The sequence below is a fragment of the Ambystoma mexicanum genome, chromosome 5p (genome assembly GCF_040938575.1).
Source record: "Ambystoma mexicanum isolate Mex_15411 chromosome 5p, UKY_AmexF1_1, whole genome shotgun sequence".
Lineage (NCBI taxonomy): Eukaryota > Metazoa > Chordata > Amphibia > Caudata > Ambystomatidae > Ambystoma > Ambystoma mexicanum.
Genome location: NC_090930.1, coordinates 971663340 through 971679939, shown reverse-complemented (window position 1 = coordinate 971679939; position 16600 = coordinate 971663340). Strand labels below are relative to the sequence as shown.

General features: G+C 43.7%; 1 protein-coding gene across 2 annotated transcripts in view; it reads right to left on the bottom strand.

The window, feature by feature from the left end:
- C5PH6orf52 (chromosome 5p C6orf52 homolog) overlaps positions 1–16600 on the bottom strand; it is a 569473-nt gene that overhangs the window by 492745 nt on the left and 60128 nt on the right. For both annotated transcript variants that reach the window (XM_069613440.1, XM_069613441.1), the window contains exon 2: positions 2131–2228. In XM_069613440.1, the coding sequence (XP_069469541.1) occupies positions 2131–2228 (98 nt within the window). The remainder of the gene's footprint in view (positions 1–2130; positions 2229–16600) is intronic.

Sequence of the window (16600 nt, the reverse complement as noted above, 5' to 3'; positions counted from 1 at the left end):
TGCAAATGGTTTGGGATCTGTACGGGACTGCATCAACTCAAGTGTGTGACTTGAAGTGGAATGCTAACATTCTAGTGTTGTGAATCCCTTCATAGTTGTGGGAGGCCAGAAGGAATATTGATTTGCAGTGTAATTTACTTTTGACAAACACCTCACCTAATGGGGTTGCTTTTTTGTAAATTACCTTCATCGATCCCTCTCAAACCTCAAATTCTTTCCCCATTGTTCTATAGATCACATTTGCGCTTGGGGAGGGTGGGGGTTTCATACCAAACATAGTGAGTGAACAAATAAGCAAGAGCAGACTCATTTCAAAATAGCAATGGTTGGTCCCCGCAAGTGTCCAAAACATTGGAGGGCATTACAGTAATGCCCACCTCTTCAGATATAGTGATCAGAAAACAACCATTGTAAATTAGGACAGTTTCTTTGGTCTGGTGTTCACTTTCGTTCTACAATCATGTACTTCATCCCCATGGTAGGCGATAACATTTTTGTTTTTCTACCATCCGTTTCTCACCACTGAGACCTTGCTAAATGCTACGCTCGACTACCCACTGTCAAACCTAACCTTAACTGGGTAGAGTATAGTATATGTTGCAAGAGCTTGGGGAAAGAAAATTTGATATATAAATTGGACCTCAAATGTACCATCCACCACAGAAAGTTTGCAAATAATAAGTTGTGACATGTCAGGAAATTCAGCTTTGTATTTCAACTTAGTGTACAGGCCAACATGCGGTTGGGTGATTTAATGTTAGTAGGTTGAGGAGCCTGGCAGTGCAGCAACAGACATTTTGAGGACCATGGGATTAACGTCGTTTATATCTGGCCAAACGAGTGGTCATATATCCTATTCACTCTTTATACAGAGACCTATATTCAAGATGCTCGACATGATCTCAAACAGATACAGACTAAACGTAACTTGCCTGCTAATCCCAAATATGTTATAAGTTATGTAAACAGCCCATAACAGCATCGTTTACAGACAAGTGTAGAACTGAAATGCTACTCATGGTAAAATAACTGACAAATCTCCCACTCTTAGCAGGTTCTTCCATTGAGGCGGTTTAGGGTCCATGTCATTCCAGAGTTTAAGCCACTACAAAAAGGAAGAAATAGCTTTGGTTGAAGTGGTCTCATAGGGATGCTATAACCTGCCAATAGGGTTATAGGTTTTTAGTTTTTGGAAGTCTACACTGCCCTTGGATCACTACTCAAATAGTTTTACAGCTGAATCCTTAAACATGACAGGAAACCTAGCTCATCCAATATGCACATTAATGGCAGCCTGCTTATGGTGTTTTGAGAAGTGTTTGTGCCTTAAATGATACACTTCTGAGATGGTAAAGGGAAGTCTGTGCTCGCCAATCTGGTGAATGATTTGCTGATGGCTATAAACAGATTCGATGCCAGCCTTTGACACGTAGCAGGCCTAATCATTTGCCACAAACACCATTAGGACAAAGCCTGGCAAGCATCAGAGGACTTGCTTACTTTTCATTATTGCAGTATGTACAGCAAGGCATCTTGGGATCACAGGCATCTATTAATTGTCCTGCCCTATTAGCTTACCGCAAATTGAACACTGTCGCCCCTTTTGTTCAATGGCATGTTACTTCAAAACATCAGCCGTAAAGCATGATTTACAAGATCACATATGCTCAAGTCACACAGATCTAATTATATTTCCTTATCAACTCAGAAGCAGCCGTTGAAGCCTAGTCAGGTTATGTGTCTGAGGTGATTGCCTGGATGAAAACAAATGGGGTGGAACTCACTCCCAACCAACATAGATATGCTCAAGACAACCCTTCATTCCATACTTGCTTCAAAACATTTTCCATCTAGCCTTTATTTTGGGATAGTTTACATCCACCACTTTGGCAAGGGGTGTGATTTTTCGTAACATTAAAGCACTTTGATGGAAGCCCAAGATAAAGGGCAGTTGGTGATAGAAAACGATAGTGCTTTTTTGCAAAACAATCCAAGTGAGACTCTTTTTCTGCAATCTAAAAGACGCCAATACCCTCGAGACACTCCCACTCTTGTAAATGCAGCAGACCTGTAGCATATAGCATCCAGGCTTGCCTCACAACACAACATAGGACTTTTTTGATCACATACCTTCCAAGCCAATCATTAACTAGTTTGACATTCACCACAGCCTCTCCCACTGCAGTAAAAGCTTGTTTGATGAAATCTTCAGTCATGTAGGGCTCAAGCTAAAAGAAAAAGAAAATGTAACCTGGATAAGCACTTTGTTAGATAATCCCATTTCTACTAGGCAACTGAACACATGCAGCAGCAACCACGTGCGTTCACACTTGCTCTTCCTATGACCAACATGTTATTATATCAAAATAAGTGGGGAAGATGCACTACCAGCGTTTTATTATGCATTTTAATGTCCATGCTGTCAACACTCCAAGAGTAAGAACCAGGTCAAATCTCCCAATGAAAGTGCAGAGTAGTTCGAGTGTCCTCTAGACTAGGACGCGCAAAACTACCAGAGGTTTGAAACACGGGTTAGCCTTTAAGCCTTTAAAAGCAAATAAATACTTAGCAAACTATAAATTCAGCAGGGATAAATTATGCAAAAAGATATGTGTCAATCATTAATGTGCTGTAATGAATCGTGAAAACACATGAAGGATACAACTACAATGTGCACTTTTGTATTTTACTGTAGATGACAGATTTGCTTAAGGATACTAGAATACTTGCGACTAAAAGTATGTGGACTATGAAAGAATGTCACTCTGAAGGATAAAAGCAATCCCATCATATTCCTCCCAGCCAAATGACTAACGGTGGAAATTATTTGGATTTCAAAACAAGAGAGTTCGTCTTTGACACAATGTTACTCTCCTAAGTGAGCCTACAGCTCCACTAGCGTTAATGGGAACACCTTGCAATATGTCCATCTAAGATGGTAACATTCCAAGCGTGTACCGGGGGTGGTGAGCCGCTTCCAAGTAGTCCATTCCACCTCGAAGGGCGCTATCACTATTAGGACCACAGGGCCTTAGTCTGGGTACTGCGAAGTTTAGCCATGCGTCAGACTTGCATAGAATTGTGGAGATTAATCATTTTGTCACAACAGATAGTACTGTATAGATTAGCCACATAGAAGTTAGCGAGTAGCCAAAGCACTAACTACTCTGCTACTACTTTCTCTAATACACCACCCAACACAAGCAACAGACACAACAAACTAGGACAATGGACCTTACCCGTAAGGACACAACAAGCCAGTGTGCACAACCTTAAACCCCTGCCCATCTACACAAACACACATACAAACCCCAACATAATAGTCACATAGAAACATCCCATGCATTGAACCTTAACCGCAAGGATCCACAAACGTCACTGCACACAAACCGAAATACCAGCAATCTACACATAAAACACACACCCACAACAAAGAGCCACACCAAAAGCATCCCAGGCATTGGACCTTACCTGTACAGATACAACAAGCCAGTGCATGCAACCTACCATCTGCAACCTACCTTTCTTTCTCTAGTTGCTGCGGCTGCCGCAGCGACTGCAGTTGTGCTTCCTCCCACCACCCGGAGCCCTTCTGTGCACATCCACCGTGGAAGGTAAGCGCCTCCCCTCCCCCCGGGGTGCAGTGAGCAATATCCGGCCTTAGTGTACAATCATTTCTTTGGACAGGCAACATCATCCTGCAAGTAATTTGTACAATTTGGGCTTTTACAATGCTCCGTTTTGTGCCAATTTTGTTTGCTCTCATTTGCCATCCCTGCTGATCGCCCGTTCCAAGATGGCCGTGTCCTTTGTGAGCACTGGAGTGCTCGGTCTGGTGCAGCATGGGGCCTAGGATTGGCTGTGGCCTTCCTTATCCTGGCCAATCAGAAGGCCAGCAGACTTGCCCGGAGGCCCTCTACTAAGTACCCTGTATGCTCCCTGTCCGCTACCAGGCCCGGTCCAGGGGTCTGCCCCAACCCTCCTCCCCACAGTGGCTGCTCCCCATACTCAGTTCCCTCTACTTACACTATGTACCTCTCCTGTCTGTATGTGCCTGCCTGTGTGAAAGTCATAGCTTGCTGTTCCCACTCCCCTTCCCTTGTATACCACAGTTGCCTTGCCTTTATGCTTCAACTAAACCCACAATGCCCACAGTCTGATTATGTTGCTACTCATTGATGTACCTACACCGCCTTTTGCTCAAGCTTTGAATTGCCTTTTGATGCAAATTGCTTTCCCATCCTTATCCTTGTCGTCATGCTGGACCTTTTGATCAACACAATCACAATGACTTGAATCATATTGTGCTCAATGACTTTGCATCATGGCACGTCCTGCATGACTCTTGCATCATTTCCGTCTCATTTCTGACTATTGTATCATGGCAGAGTTAATTCCATCTGTTTGCGCCTTACACTGTATTCTGCCTGCTTTTCCTTTGCTCACCTACTCGTCTCCCAGTCTTTCTCTGCTACCCTTTGCTTTACCTACTCTCCTCCCCCTTCCCTTCTCCATTAACTATGCACTTGCACTATCAGAAATGTCGTCAGCCCTAGTACAACAGTCACCGCTTGTTTCCTCTACTTGCCCGCCCCCCCCTCCTTTCCCCACCTCTTTCAATGTCCATGCACCATCAGAAACGTAGTTGGGCTTAGTACCATAATACATTACTCATTCTTAAATGTATCAAGGCCTTGTAAGAATGTGATTGTATTTTCCCTTGCTCTCTCCCCTGCCTTGAAGTGCTTCGAAAATCATTGCGTATAGGCGCTATACAAAAAAACTATCAAGCCAACACACAACAACGCCAGTTTTCCTCGTTCTGAACCCATTTTATCATTCTACCCTCACTAACCAATCCCTTCCTCTTTCTTACAGAGCCACGTAAGCACCTGGAGACTGCCCGTGGGTGGTATTGGTGTGCCGTATAAATCAACATAACACGTGGCCAAGATTTCTAAATAATTGGCAATATATGGACAAATACAGAGAAACAGAGACGGAGACAACAGCACAGTTACATTGTTGGACATGAACATAAAAAGCATGGTTTGTGTCTTGATGCAGTTTATCTGTATCCTTGATCCATAATGCACTTATAATTAATTCAAAAGTCAATACTTTAATGTTTTTGTTTTTACCACTGGCTTGGTACTTTCACTGTACAGTTAGGCGGGTGAAAGTCAGATGAACCAACTTGTGATTAAAGTTGGGTGCCAGACGTAAATGGCATGCGTGAGAACCACTATCAGTATCGGGTTATGGTGCAAACCAGTGTCAGGCTTAACAGGATCTCTCCCTTGATCCTCACCCGATTCTTCCTCGGTGTGTGGGGACAAAGAGGATCCTTTCCGGATCGCCTTCTTGTTCTTCTTTGAAGTCTTCCTTTCTTGGAAGAGATTGGGTAGCGTCTGTCACAAGGTGAAGCCACTATGTCCAACTGATAAACAGGCAGACTAGGGGCCCCTCTCTCTGTGTCTGTTGTGTCACGGAGAGCTTGGCAGAATGTCGTGAAAACTGATTGAAGAAGGCAGCAGCAGGGAGAACTCCAAGAAACTAGCCGGACTCCATAATGAGTAGCAAGAGAGAGAAAGAGATAGAGGCGCAAACAAAGCTTCAAGGAGGAAAAGGACGAGCATCGAAGAGTAATGGAGATCCAGGGAGCAAAGCTCTGGAAACCTGGGAAAGCAGAAAGCCTGGAGGAAAACCATAGCACAGCCAGGGGAGGAAGATGCTTGGGAAGACAGAGCGAGAGAAAAGCCAAAGAAATGAGAGAAGGGAGGTCAGAAGGGGTTCCTAGCACAGCACCCTACCTGTAAGAGCAGGAAGTCTGATGGGTTGCAATGCAGCGCGTTGGAAGTGAAAGCTATCAAAATGGCCGGTGGCCATCTTCGAAAAGACTAGAATGGTGAATATGTTCCAGGAAGAGAATGTAACAAAGTCAATGGCAGCTTGTCCACCTCTTCCATAGGCGCCAGGGGTAAAGGGCCATGACAACCACTCTGTCCAATCACCTTATTGTGTTTTGATTATGTGCATATTAAATTGAATGAAAAGCGAGTTTACTGGATGAGTGGCTTTTGTAAACAACCCCGTCCCCTACCTGAAATGACAGTGATTGATCTACAGAAACTGGTTTGTGGAGATACAGTCTTTGAAGTAAACGAATTTTAAAATTATGTACATTTTTGCAATCAGGACCCTAGCCTACATTCAAAGTAATGGGTTATTTTAGATGTGCCCAAGGAAAAACTGGTGGCAGCAGTTACTTTTGATGATTTTTACTGTACTTTTTGTTAGCATTACCGCATTTGGCCATTAACAGTGGCTAGTGTCGCAACATGGCCTTGCCACAAAGTTTTGTTTGTTATTTGGCCATCTTGTCCCGTTACCTTCTTCCTGCCCTGCCAGGTGAGGAAAATCCTTTTATGATCTTGCTCTTGCCTGGGAAAGTCTTGCTTTTAATGGGCTAGTGCAGGGCAATGGCAATGTGTGTGTTCCCAGGATGTGGGTTGAGACTGTTTGGTCACCATCCAAAAACTGGTTTTCTGTATGTCTAAAGTGTATGCATGAGTTTCAACATCAGTGGTCCTGATTGGACCACTGCTGGGGTGTGTATGAGGGGCAGATCTTTCACTGGGTGAGCCGAGTTTGTCTCACCCGAGTTTCTAGATATGAAGAGGAGTCCTGCAGCCATGCCCCAGGGATCCTGTAGAGATTCTGTGAGGGCCAAGTGTCCTGCGCAGCTGCGAAGACGTCAGAAGACCTCTGGCCCTGTCCTGAGAATGCCTGGCAACCAACTGTTGCTACAGTAATGGTGGAGCCCTGTCTGGCTGGTGATCTTTAGAAGGCCTTCGGTTGTACTTCAACGCTTGGAGCGGTGGGATCAACCATTCCCGATGTCTGCTAAGTGCCAAGCCACCTGGAGTCTTCGGAATCGTTCCTGGAACCATCCTGTGGACTGATTAATTCCAGTTTCGGCTACTGTGGTAGGTAGAGGCGTTGTGGTTCAGTGTTTCAACTCAGAACTTTGGGCACCCTCAGCTTGTTCAACAAGAGTAACTCCCGCGAAATGATGACGTTCCAGCTTCAATGGGACCCGAGATAGGAGGCCAACTCTGACCGCAAAAGCTGTTTGCCCTCCTGACACCGTGCATTGGTGACCTATGTCGAAACTGGCTTGCCCACATCTGATCAAGTACCCAGAGGAGTGATGCATCGATGCGAGTTGCATTCATTGACGGGAACAGGTTGCGCTAACTTCTGAATCCAACCGGGACATCTCTTGCACCCGCAACTCTTGGGCTCTGGTGACTGGAACAAACATCGGGAAAACCAACCTCAGATGACATTGTCAAGTCTAAAGAGAAACCAGCATATGGGGGTGAGTTACAGCAATACTTATCTGCCCCCCCACCCCAAACTTGTTGTCGAAAGCTGTGTTTTATTCGCTAGAATACATACTTAACTGACTTTTGGAACCCGTCTCCTATCCACAAGATCTTCCTCCCAACTTTTTCCCAGCTAACAAAACCTCTGGAAACTTTGTGAACCTTTTGGGCACAAGGCCCCAGTCAACATAAGGTTGGACTTCTAAAGTTAGGGTTGTATTCTTGTGGACTGCCATTGCAAATAATACCCATTACCTTTCCTTTCAGTATTGTGGGTTGGAAGTATTGTGATTTTATTGCTCTGGTTACAGGGGCTGTATATATGTATTTTATTATGAGTGTTGTGTGATAGAATTACTTGCCTACAGTCATTTTTATAGTGTTCGCTTGTCCATAAATAAAGTATTTGTATAACTACCTATCCAAGTGTAATCCTTGTAGACTCATTGTTGACCATTGCCCAGGCTCATCCTTCGTGAGACTTAGCCTTGGCCACTCCCCATGCTACCTTGATTGTTTTGGCTTCAGCTCCCAGAGTTGTTCCCTGCTCACTAACTAGGATGGCCTCCTACACATCTGTCCACCAAGCCAGAGTGCAGAAATCCAGCCTAACAATAGTTTTTTTTTTGTTTCATATTTCTTTCTCCAAAGATTTCAATATGCATAGAAAAAGACAAAAGCTTCATTCACCAGTCTGTTAGCTCCAACTTAATATATATAACCAAAAACGCCAGTGACAACAGTGCCCTCCACCCCCTCCGCCAGCCAGCACTGATGTCCATACCCGCTCGCCGCTCCCCAGCCCCCACCCACATACTCACGGCTCAGCAACCACTTCTCCCAATTTACAGTAATCACCATGTGCTTGGCCTCACTGAAGTCTCTTAGTACCATACAAGTACCTTCCATCTCTGCACTTACAATACATATCATATCCATCCCAGTCTACCACTCCCTGACCTACCCACCGTGCTTACCATACATCGGCCCATTCCGCAGGCAGCCTCACAGGAGCATTACATCTGGGGAATCCAGTAGAGCATCCAAGTAGTTGTCCCAAATAGAGCAAACTCCGTCCTGTTCAATGAATTCAGCCCGCTTAAGTCCAATGTGCGTCTCCGCTGTTGCCCATTTGATCATATTGCTAGACCTTGATCTCAGAGAACCTGATGGATTGCTTCCATTTCATAGCAATTTGTCTTTTTGCCAGTGTCATTCCCAACATAACAAGCCTCAATAGCAATTTACCCTTCTTCCTTGGCAGTATGCCCAACAGATATGTTTAATCGTGGCCGATAGCATCCACTCTGTGAAACTGGCTAACACTTCCATTACTCAATTCCAGAAGTTCCTCACAATAGGACATTCGGAACACATATACGAAAGAATGAAGGCCCATCGTATGAACATTTAGGACAGCCGGCACTCTCCTTGTTATACATTTTTTGCACTCTGGTGGACGCAACATACACTATAAAATGCTTGCAGCAACGGTATTAGTGTACACTGCATGTTACAAGAAACCTTTGGTATTCTTGCAACGCTCTCCCCCATTCTGCACCCGCCAGCGCCTGCCCTATGTCCTCTTCCAACTTTCCCCTTACCGCCTGCACCCGAGTCACTGATCACCTCATGCATGACTATTGGGAGGGGTCAGAAATGCAAGACAGACAAGTCAAGAGTTTTCTAGCAAGAGGCCATTTTATTTAAACAATAGGGGGGTGAGAAAATCACCTCCATTTTCCTAACCCAACGAGGATATCCCTGCCTGTTAAACTAAGATTAAAAAAACAATATCAAAAAGGTATCTGTCCCTCACCCGTATACATAAAATAGAAATAATAGATGTATCATATGGCCGATTAAACTTAATAAAAATAACAGTTGTGTTCAACATAAACTTGATAAATTCAAGATTTTCCAAGTCAAAATTTTAAACAAGAAAGTTCCTTTCAATAGCCAAGCTCCGCCTCAAACCACAACAAAGTTCTTTTCACTCCACAAGTCTTCCACTTGGTACTTGAATGTCTTATTGCTATCCAGACCCTTTCACTCTTCAAAATGATTGTCCAAGTTCCACAGTTCTTGCTTGATAAACCAAACACTTTGTCTTCACACTTCCGGTCAGTATTCAATATAACCCCTCTTCAAGAACCACCACTTTCACATTTCTTTTTCATAAAGAAAGTTTTGTCAGGATAATTATAGCACAGTTCATCATAACACATTAGTGGCCTTGCCACATTCTTTCACCACAACTTCTACCACACTGTAGTACTTTAATGATCTTCCTCGTTCACTAACCTGCCAGGATTTACCACTAATAGTCCCTTTCCTGGTATACTCGCCTGCCAGGATAAAATTCCTGCCACTACTAATACAAGCACTCTGTGGTGACGCTTGCACTGCTTCAGACTTTCCACACTTCTACCCTTAATGAAGAAAGTTAATCAAAAGAAAGCTACTTCTTGTAAAAGTCTTTCACTTGCAACAACAGTACTGGGGTTCACAACTCCTTCCATAAGAATACATTACACAATGACACTCATTTGTTTGACCAAGGTAATGCAGGTTAAATTCCTCTCCTCCTTGATTTGTACGAAGAGGGCTTCTCTCCTGCCATCTTTGAATGTATTCAATATCACTGATACACTTCTGGTAATGTCTCCCTTTGAGGTAATCTAGATTACATTCATCTAGTTTAAATATTAACCCCGTTTTACTTTGGCAATGGTAGTCACAATACTTCTCCACTCAGACTCTTAGTATAAGCGTTATTGGCTTTACTTTGTTAGTTTGGTATTCAAAGGAATTGCATTCAGTCTGTGGTCTTTCACAGAGTGCCCCGGGGTCACCCATCAATGGCCAAATCACTGGTCTTTCCCTGCATGTCTGTTCAATCCGCTACTGCTTCAACTTCTTCTCTCATCAGGTCCTGGGCGTCCGTTCTGGTCACACTCCCACAGCCCGTCTTTTCTGAAATGGGAGCCTGTCTTCCTCCTTGCATGCTAAGTTGAACGGCAACCACTGTAGCGGGACACAGTTAGGAGAGCCTCTCTCTCCTACGGGTCAGGTCGACTCAGCACCACTTCCCACTGTGTGATCTCTGCATTTCAAAGTCCCAACTTCTACGACACTGACTGCACTGCGTTCTGCTGGAAACACAGCGGCGGTCCCAGTGTCACCTTTCTGCTTCTGCTGCTCCCACCGCTGCAGTAGTCTACTTCTTCTAATGGCCTGCACCTGAAGGGTCTTTAAACATTTAAAAAGTCCCGCTCAAGCATGGGCCATCAGAACCAAACTACTAAACTGCACATCACAGTTCTGTACCTCAGAGCTCCTCTTCCCAGTACCTAGAGCACTATGGGACTTGAATTTCCTAATGTTCAAAGTCAGTTTAACCTCATCTAATTAACTTGGTTTACATAGTGAATAGACTATACCTTTATGGGAGGTTTCTAAAGGAATTAACAGTTAGTTTTTGGTTTTATAGTTCAAACCCAAGGCAGAATCATAGCTATCAGAAGTAGTGATAATGATGCTTCTTGCATATATCATTCTCCTGTTGACTAGAAGGGTCTTTACCACTAACAATTTGGGTAATTTTGGGAAGGGAAGCCTTAAGCCTTACTCTGACAACAAGCCATTAGGTATTCCGGTATTATGGAAATATCACCCTCTGAAGTAGATTAATGCTGTGGATCTCCTAACAGTCATCCTATTCCCTTGGTGGCCTTCTCCTCCCAGATGATCCACCCGGCTAATACCATCCCCAGGTTTAGGATGTATAGTTATGGTTAAGTTGCTGTTTCCATAGGAAGAGCACTTTTTGGGTGGCTTATAACTCAGCTCCCCCTGGACAAATCCTCATCAAACTTCGCAAAAAAATGTATATGGGCCCCTCTGAATTTCTTCAGAAAGTTTGGTGATGTTTGGTCCAGAGGGGTCGGGGTGGAGTTATAGAGGGGGGTCCCAAAACATCTTTTTTTCCCCATACACTGAATGGGGGAAAAACTTTGCGCACGCCTACAGGCCAATCTGCTGGATGGATTTTCACCACATTTGCGGCAGGGGCTTGGTCCCGAAAGCGTGCTTTTGTAAATTTGGTGGCAATCCGTCCAGTAGTTTTCTTTAAAACGACCGAAAACTAGGTCTCAAAAAATTAGTGATAACTATGTCCGCTACGCGGTCACACTTCCCTATTCGCTGCGCGGACAAGAAATAGATTGGCTAACCCATAGCGTCATGTCCGCTGACATGTGACGCTTTCAGTGATTGGTTGTGGAAAAGCGTGAAGTTCGTCAGATTCTCCTGCTGCGCACGCCATCTTTTGTTCGTGTTTTGGTTGTACACGGACATCGCCGGTATCACATACAAAACAAGACACCATTGCACTGGTTACACTTATGAAATACTGTTTTGGAAGATGAACGTTAATGCAGCTATGATGGGATGTGGCAGGAGAAAGGCAAATAATGGTGTTTTATTGCCTGTCACCAAAGTCATACGGTAAACTGGAAGTTGACGCTCAATATACGGCCAACAATTACTGCATCTGTGTTACAATGTATTTAGAATAATATTGCAGTCAGACTGGCGTCCTAGAGTTTGAAATCTGAGGCAGCCACCTGCACTGTTTGTTGGAAACAGCGGTTCTGCAAGTGAATGGCGGTTCTCATGAATGTATTCGCATATGTTGTTGCAAAGTGAGAATGTATTTGCATTCTGAGTGAAGGTCACTTGGTTTGCTTTTATGGTTGCGAGCTCAATAGGCCCAAGCATCCCTCTAAAACCATAAGTGTAAATTGTTTTTTGACCTTGAGCGAAAGGGAAACTTAAGCAACAATGCAGAGAGTTAAAGTTTGCAAAAAAATACCATTTGATCAGGATATGTTTCAAAAACGTTTTTAAGGCACATGAAATATCAGTTCACGCAGATTCTTTGCAGCAAGTACATTGCAGTCTGACTTTATCCAAAACCAATGGAGGCGATAAATATCAAGTAAGTTTCATTTTGACGACTACATCGGACTGAGTTTAAATTTATTACCAGAACAATAATTTTGACAATGTAACTGAAGTATTACTTTTCTGTGCAGTTGTCATTTTTTTTCCACTTACGAAGAGTGCGGATTCTCTGCCTTTGCAGGCCAGGACTAGACTTACCCTTGTTCAACGTTAATATTTCTTCTTTAAAATGTCATGTTTGACCCCATCTCTTTGTTTATTAGGCTACACGTTCTTTTGGTCTTTTTTGAAATCACGAGATGTAATTTTTGTTACTTGACCATTATATTTTGGCTTTGTAACTGAAGGACATCTTTTTTCCAACTTATGAAGAGTGCAGATTCTCGCAGTTTGTAGCCCGTCACTAGATTTACCCATGTTCTGCCTAGACTTACCCTTGTTCAACGCTAATATTTCCTTAAAATGTAATGTATGACCACTTTGATTTGTGTATTAGTTTCCACATTCTTTTTGTCTTTTTTGACATTGTTTGCTGAAGGATGGGTACTGATATGTACTTTCTCTTACGTTTTTTCGACCAGCTACATCCTGCCTCACTGTGCTTGCCATGGATTTCAGATGCCGAGCAACGGCTTCTTTGGACGCCATCTGCAACTGATCGTGACCGGCTGCCTGTCCGTCCAATTTTGTGGGATGATCGGGCTGGCCCCCTTTGTCCATACGCTGAAGTGGCCATTAGGGGGAACCTAACCTCTTTTATGGTGGTGTAGGCCGAAGGTCATGGTGACGTCTTGGAAATCACTGTGCGAACAAAGCGGTTGCTTTATCGAAAACGCATACTTTGTGTATGCGAAAAGAACAACGTGTGCCTCACCATTAACATTTTCGATGACGCTCAGACACAATGTTACACTTTCATTGAAAATGGGATTAGTCTGATGGTCTCGAACAGTTTGTGAAATAAAACTACTTTACAAATTCTAAAATGTTAATGTTTTCTTTTAAAAAACAATGTATTATTTCAAAATGAAACGTTTTACGTTGCTGTATGTTCGTTCATTTTCAGGTTCTGCATCACGGCACATATTTTTGCTTTTTGTAGGCTGCCATGGAAAGCAAAGAGGGGACACGTATGGAACAACCGCCTTCCCTTTCTATGGTGGCCATCTTGGAAAAGGATTTGGTTACAGCGGGACGGATTATCATGACAAATCCTATTTTTTAGTACCACACGTTCCTGCTTTGCAAATCTAGATTGTTAATGCAAATCTTATTACGTCTATGTCCTTTACTGAGAAATATAAAGTAGAGGGAGTGTATGAGATTTTTTTTTTTTTTTTTAAATATGTTTACACTGTGAAAGGTGGTTCTTAAAGGAACATTTACTTTGTTTAGGGAAGGCTAATAAGGAAATTTGCGAACGGAAATGTGAAAAGAGGGCCCAAACAGTAATATGGGGCAGGGGGGGGGGGGTAGGTGAAGGGTGGAAAATGTTGTGAGTTTGTTATTTGTAAGGTAGGGGCAGCGTTTCTCATGCTCCTTCATTACAGCAGTGCTGCTGTTTCCTGGGGAGGAGGGATGGCTTTAGCTGATGTCATTTTCAAATAACTAGAACTTTTGCTAAAAGTATGTAATGTGCACTACATTGCTAATGGCTGACTACCAATACGTGTTCGAGCAGTGCAAGGGAAATGTTGAAGTTCGACGTTCCTACATCAATATGAAATGTATTCCCACACTGTCCACGAGGCATACATCTTATTGTTAAGTGTGTACGGATTCTCGGACACGTCACCGTGTTGTCTGCCAGCATATGGTAAGGAGGCATTCTGTGCAAGGTGTGTAATTAAGTTAGAAGTTACTTTACATTATGGTTATGTGCCACTACTAAAAACAGATGACCTTTAGCAAAAAAAGTTCTTAAAAAGGGACAGTATGGTTAAGTTGCCCTACTAAAAAACATGTCAAATTCAGTAAAAAAAAAAAGAAAAAAAAAAACGTTGATAAAAAGGACGTTATGGTTATATGTAAACCAGTTATGGTAAACTAAGCAACCATAACTCACGCCACCACCGTGCCCTGCTAGGAGTAACACCCAGGACATCAATGATGACATCACAAATATCATTGATGACATCACATGTGCATTTACTTTTCATACAAAGGGTTCTGAATGTAATGTTGGCAAAAAAGTATCAGGGATTGTCGGCAGATGTGATATATATATGCAAAACAAGGAGGAAGAGGCGAACCGCACTCCCGCAGGCACAAAAACTAGTGCCAGGTTAAGAAAAAAGTCAACACAACCGACACAGTAGAAAGAATACTTGTGTCTAATGTTTACAAAAGGATTTTAAAAAATGCATCGTGCAAAACCGAATGCACAACACACAAGCAGCACATAGAAAACAAAACAACAGCAGGACACCTAGGGGTAGCAGCCTGCAAACAATGCGTTCCGCGCCATACTGAGCGCTTGATCACGTAAGGGGGAGCGAGATTAGCAAAGGTAAATACCCTTCTGAGGTGCAGTCCCTTAACTATGTCAATGGCAACAAGTTGTTTGGAAAACATGAGGAAACAAAGCGGCCATATTGGAAAGGGTTAAAAATACAGGCAAAGTCAGAGAAGTAAAAGTACAGTGCATAAACAATTTCGTTGCAGGTTAAAAGTGGACCTGACCAGGATGTAAAACAGTGTGTGGGCCATAATAGTCCCAACATAAAGTCTGAATCCTCAAAAAAATAAAAAAATATTAATATGAGGGACATACTGAATATAAATGCACAGTGCATTATAAGCAGTGTAATCACCGGATTTGGCCAGACCACTATGGTGTAGTGAACCTATATATATTGCACATAATGATAGAATAGCCTGATTAACCTCGTGTCTGTGGAATCTTTGGGAAACCTGCACAAAGCATGCCTGCTGCCACTATCAGGTCATAAAACCAGCCCTCCCCCACTGTGAACTGGGCTTCGTCTGCTCACAACTCACAAATCTGACCTCCTCCTACAGCTGGCCCCACTAATGAATACACTTCTCGCCTGTCTGTCCCCCACCGCCTCCAGCGCCCTCCCCTGGACCCTTATTGGCCAAATCCATCCAGTGAGTTGTTGCTGGCCCGACACGCAGCACATCTGCTCCCTGTGCCTTTCCCCATCTTGGCTTACAGGTGAGCGTGTGCTTGTGCTTGTGACCACCCCTGCCCCCCCATTTGTACCATCATGGCACCCCAGTTAATACCGGGACCCTTGCGGGCTTTCCAGCTTCGCCACAGCTTGCCCCTTCCTTGTACCGCCTCCTGCACTCTCCCCCCTGGCCCTTATTGGCCAAATCCATCTTGGACCAGATCTGGGCAGCCATCTGCCCGGCAGCCCCAGAGGCAAAGGGCGCCTCATACAGTGGTGGCTCCAAGGTGTGTCTGCGGGTGTCAGCAGGGGAAGCCAGTGAAGCCAGTGACCAGCCGTCAACCAGCAGCAACCACCAAAGTAAGTGTGCCATGGGTGGAGAGTAGAGCAATTACTCTACTCCAGAAAGCCCTGCCACTCTACATTACCATACCTCAGAATACAGCTTGCCAGACAAATGCCACCCGCATCACCCTCTTAGGGAACACTCAACACTAGCAATCGCCCATTACAACATTACTCTCAAGCATAGGTGTATCAAACCCTCTGTATCTGCCATAATCTAAACTTACTGTACTATATCCTGAAATCTGCTGCATTGTGAAACTTTAGCCTCCCTCCCACTATACAGGACTTTCAAATCTAGCCATAGCCTCCGCCTCAATATATGGTTAATAGACCACTTTCTCTGCGTCACACCCAACAGAAATATAAATGTTGGCAAGTACCACACTTGGATTGAATTATGAACATTAGCCTGCGTCACATCTAGACAGGATTGTGAATGTCAGCCAGTGCCACATCTAGATAGAATAGCGAATATTAGCCATTTCCACATCTAGACTGCATTGGGAATGCTAGCTTGCCGCTTGCTGCGCATCTAGACAGGATTTTGAAAGTGGGCCAGTGCCACATTTGGATAAATTGTGAATATTGGCATGCGTCATATATAGACAGGATTGTGAATATAAACCAGTGTCGGATCTAGATAGAAATTCGTAGATATTCACGCGCCACACCTAGAAAGAACGTGTAAAGTTAGCACATATCCCTTCTAGATAGCGAGGCCACTAACCAACCCACTAACAATTTCACCCCTCTGCATAT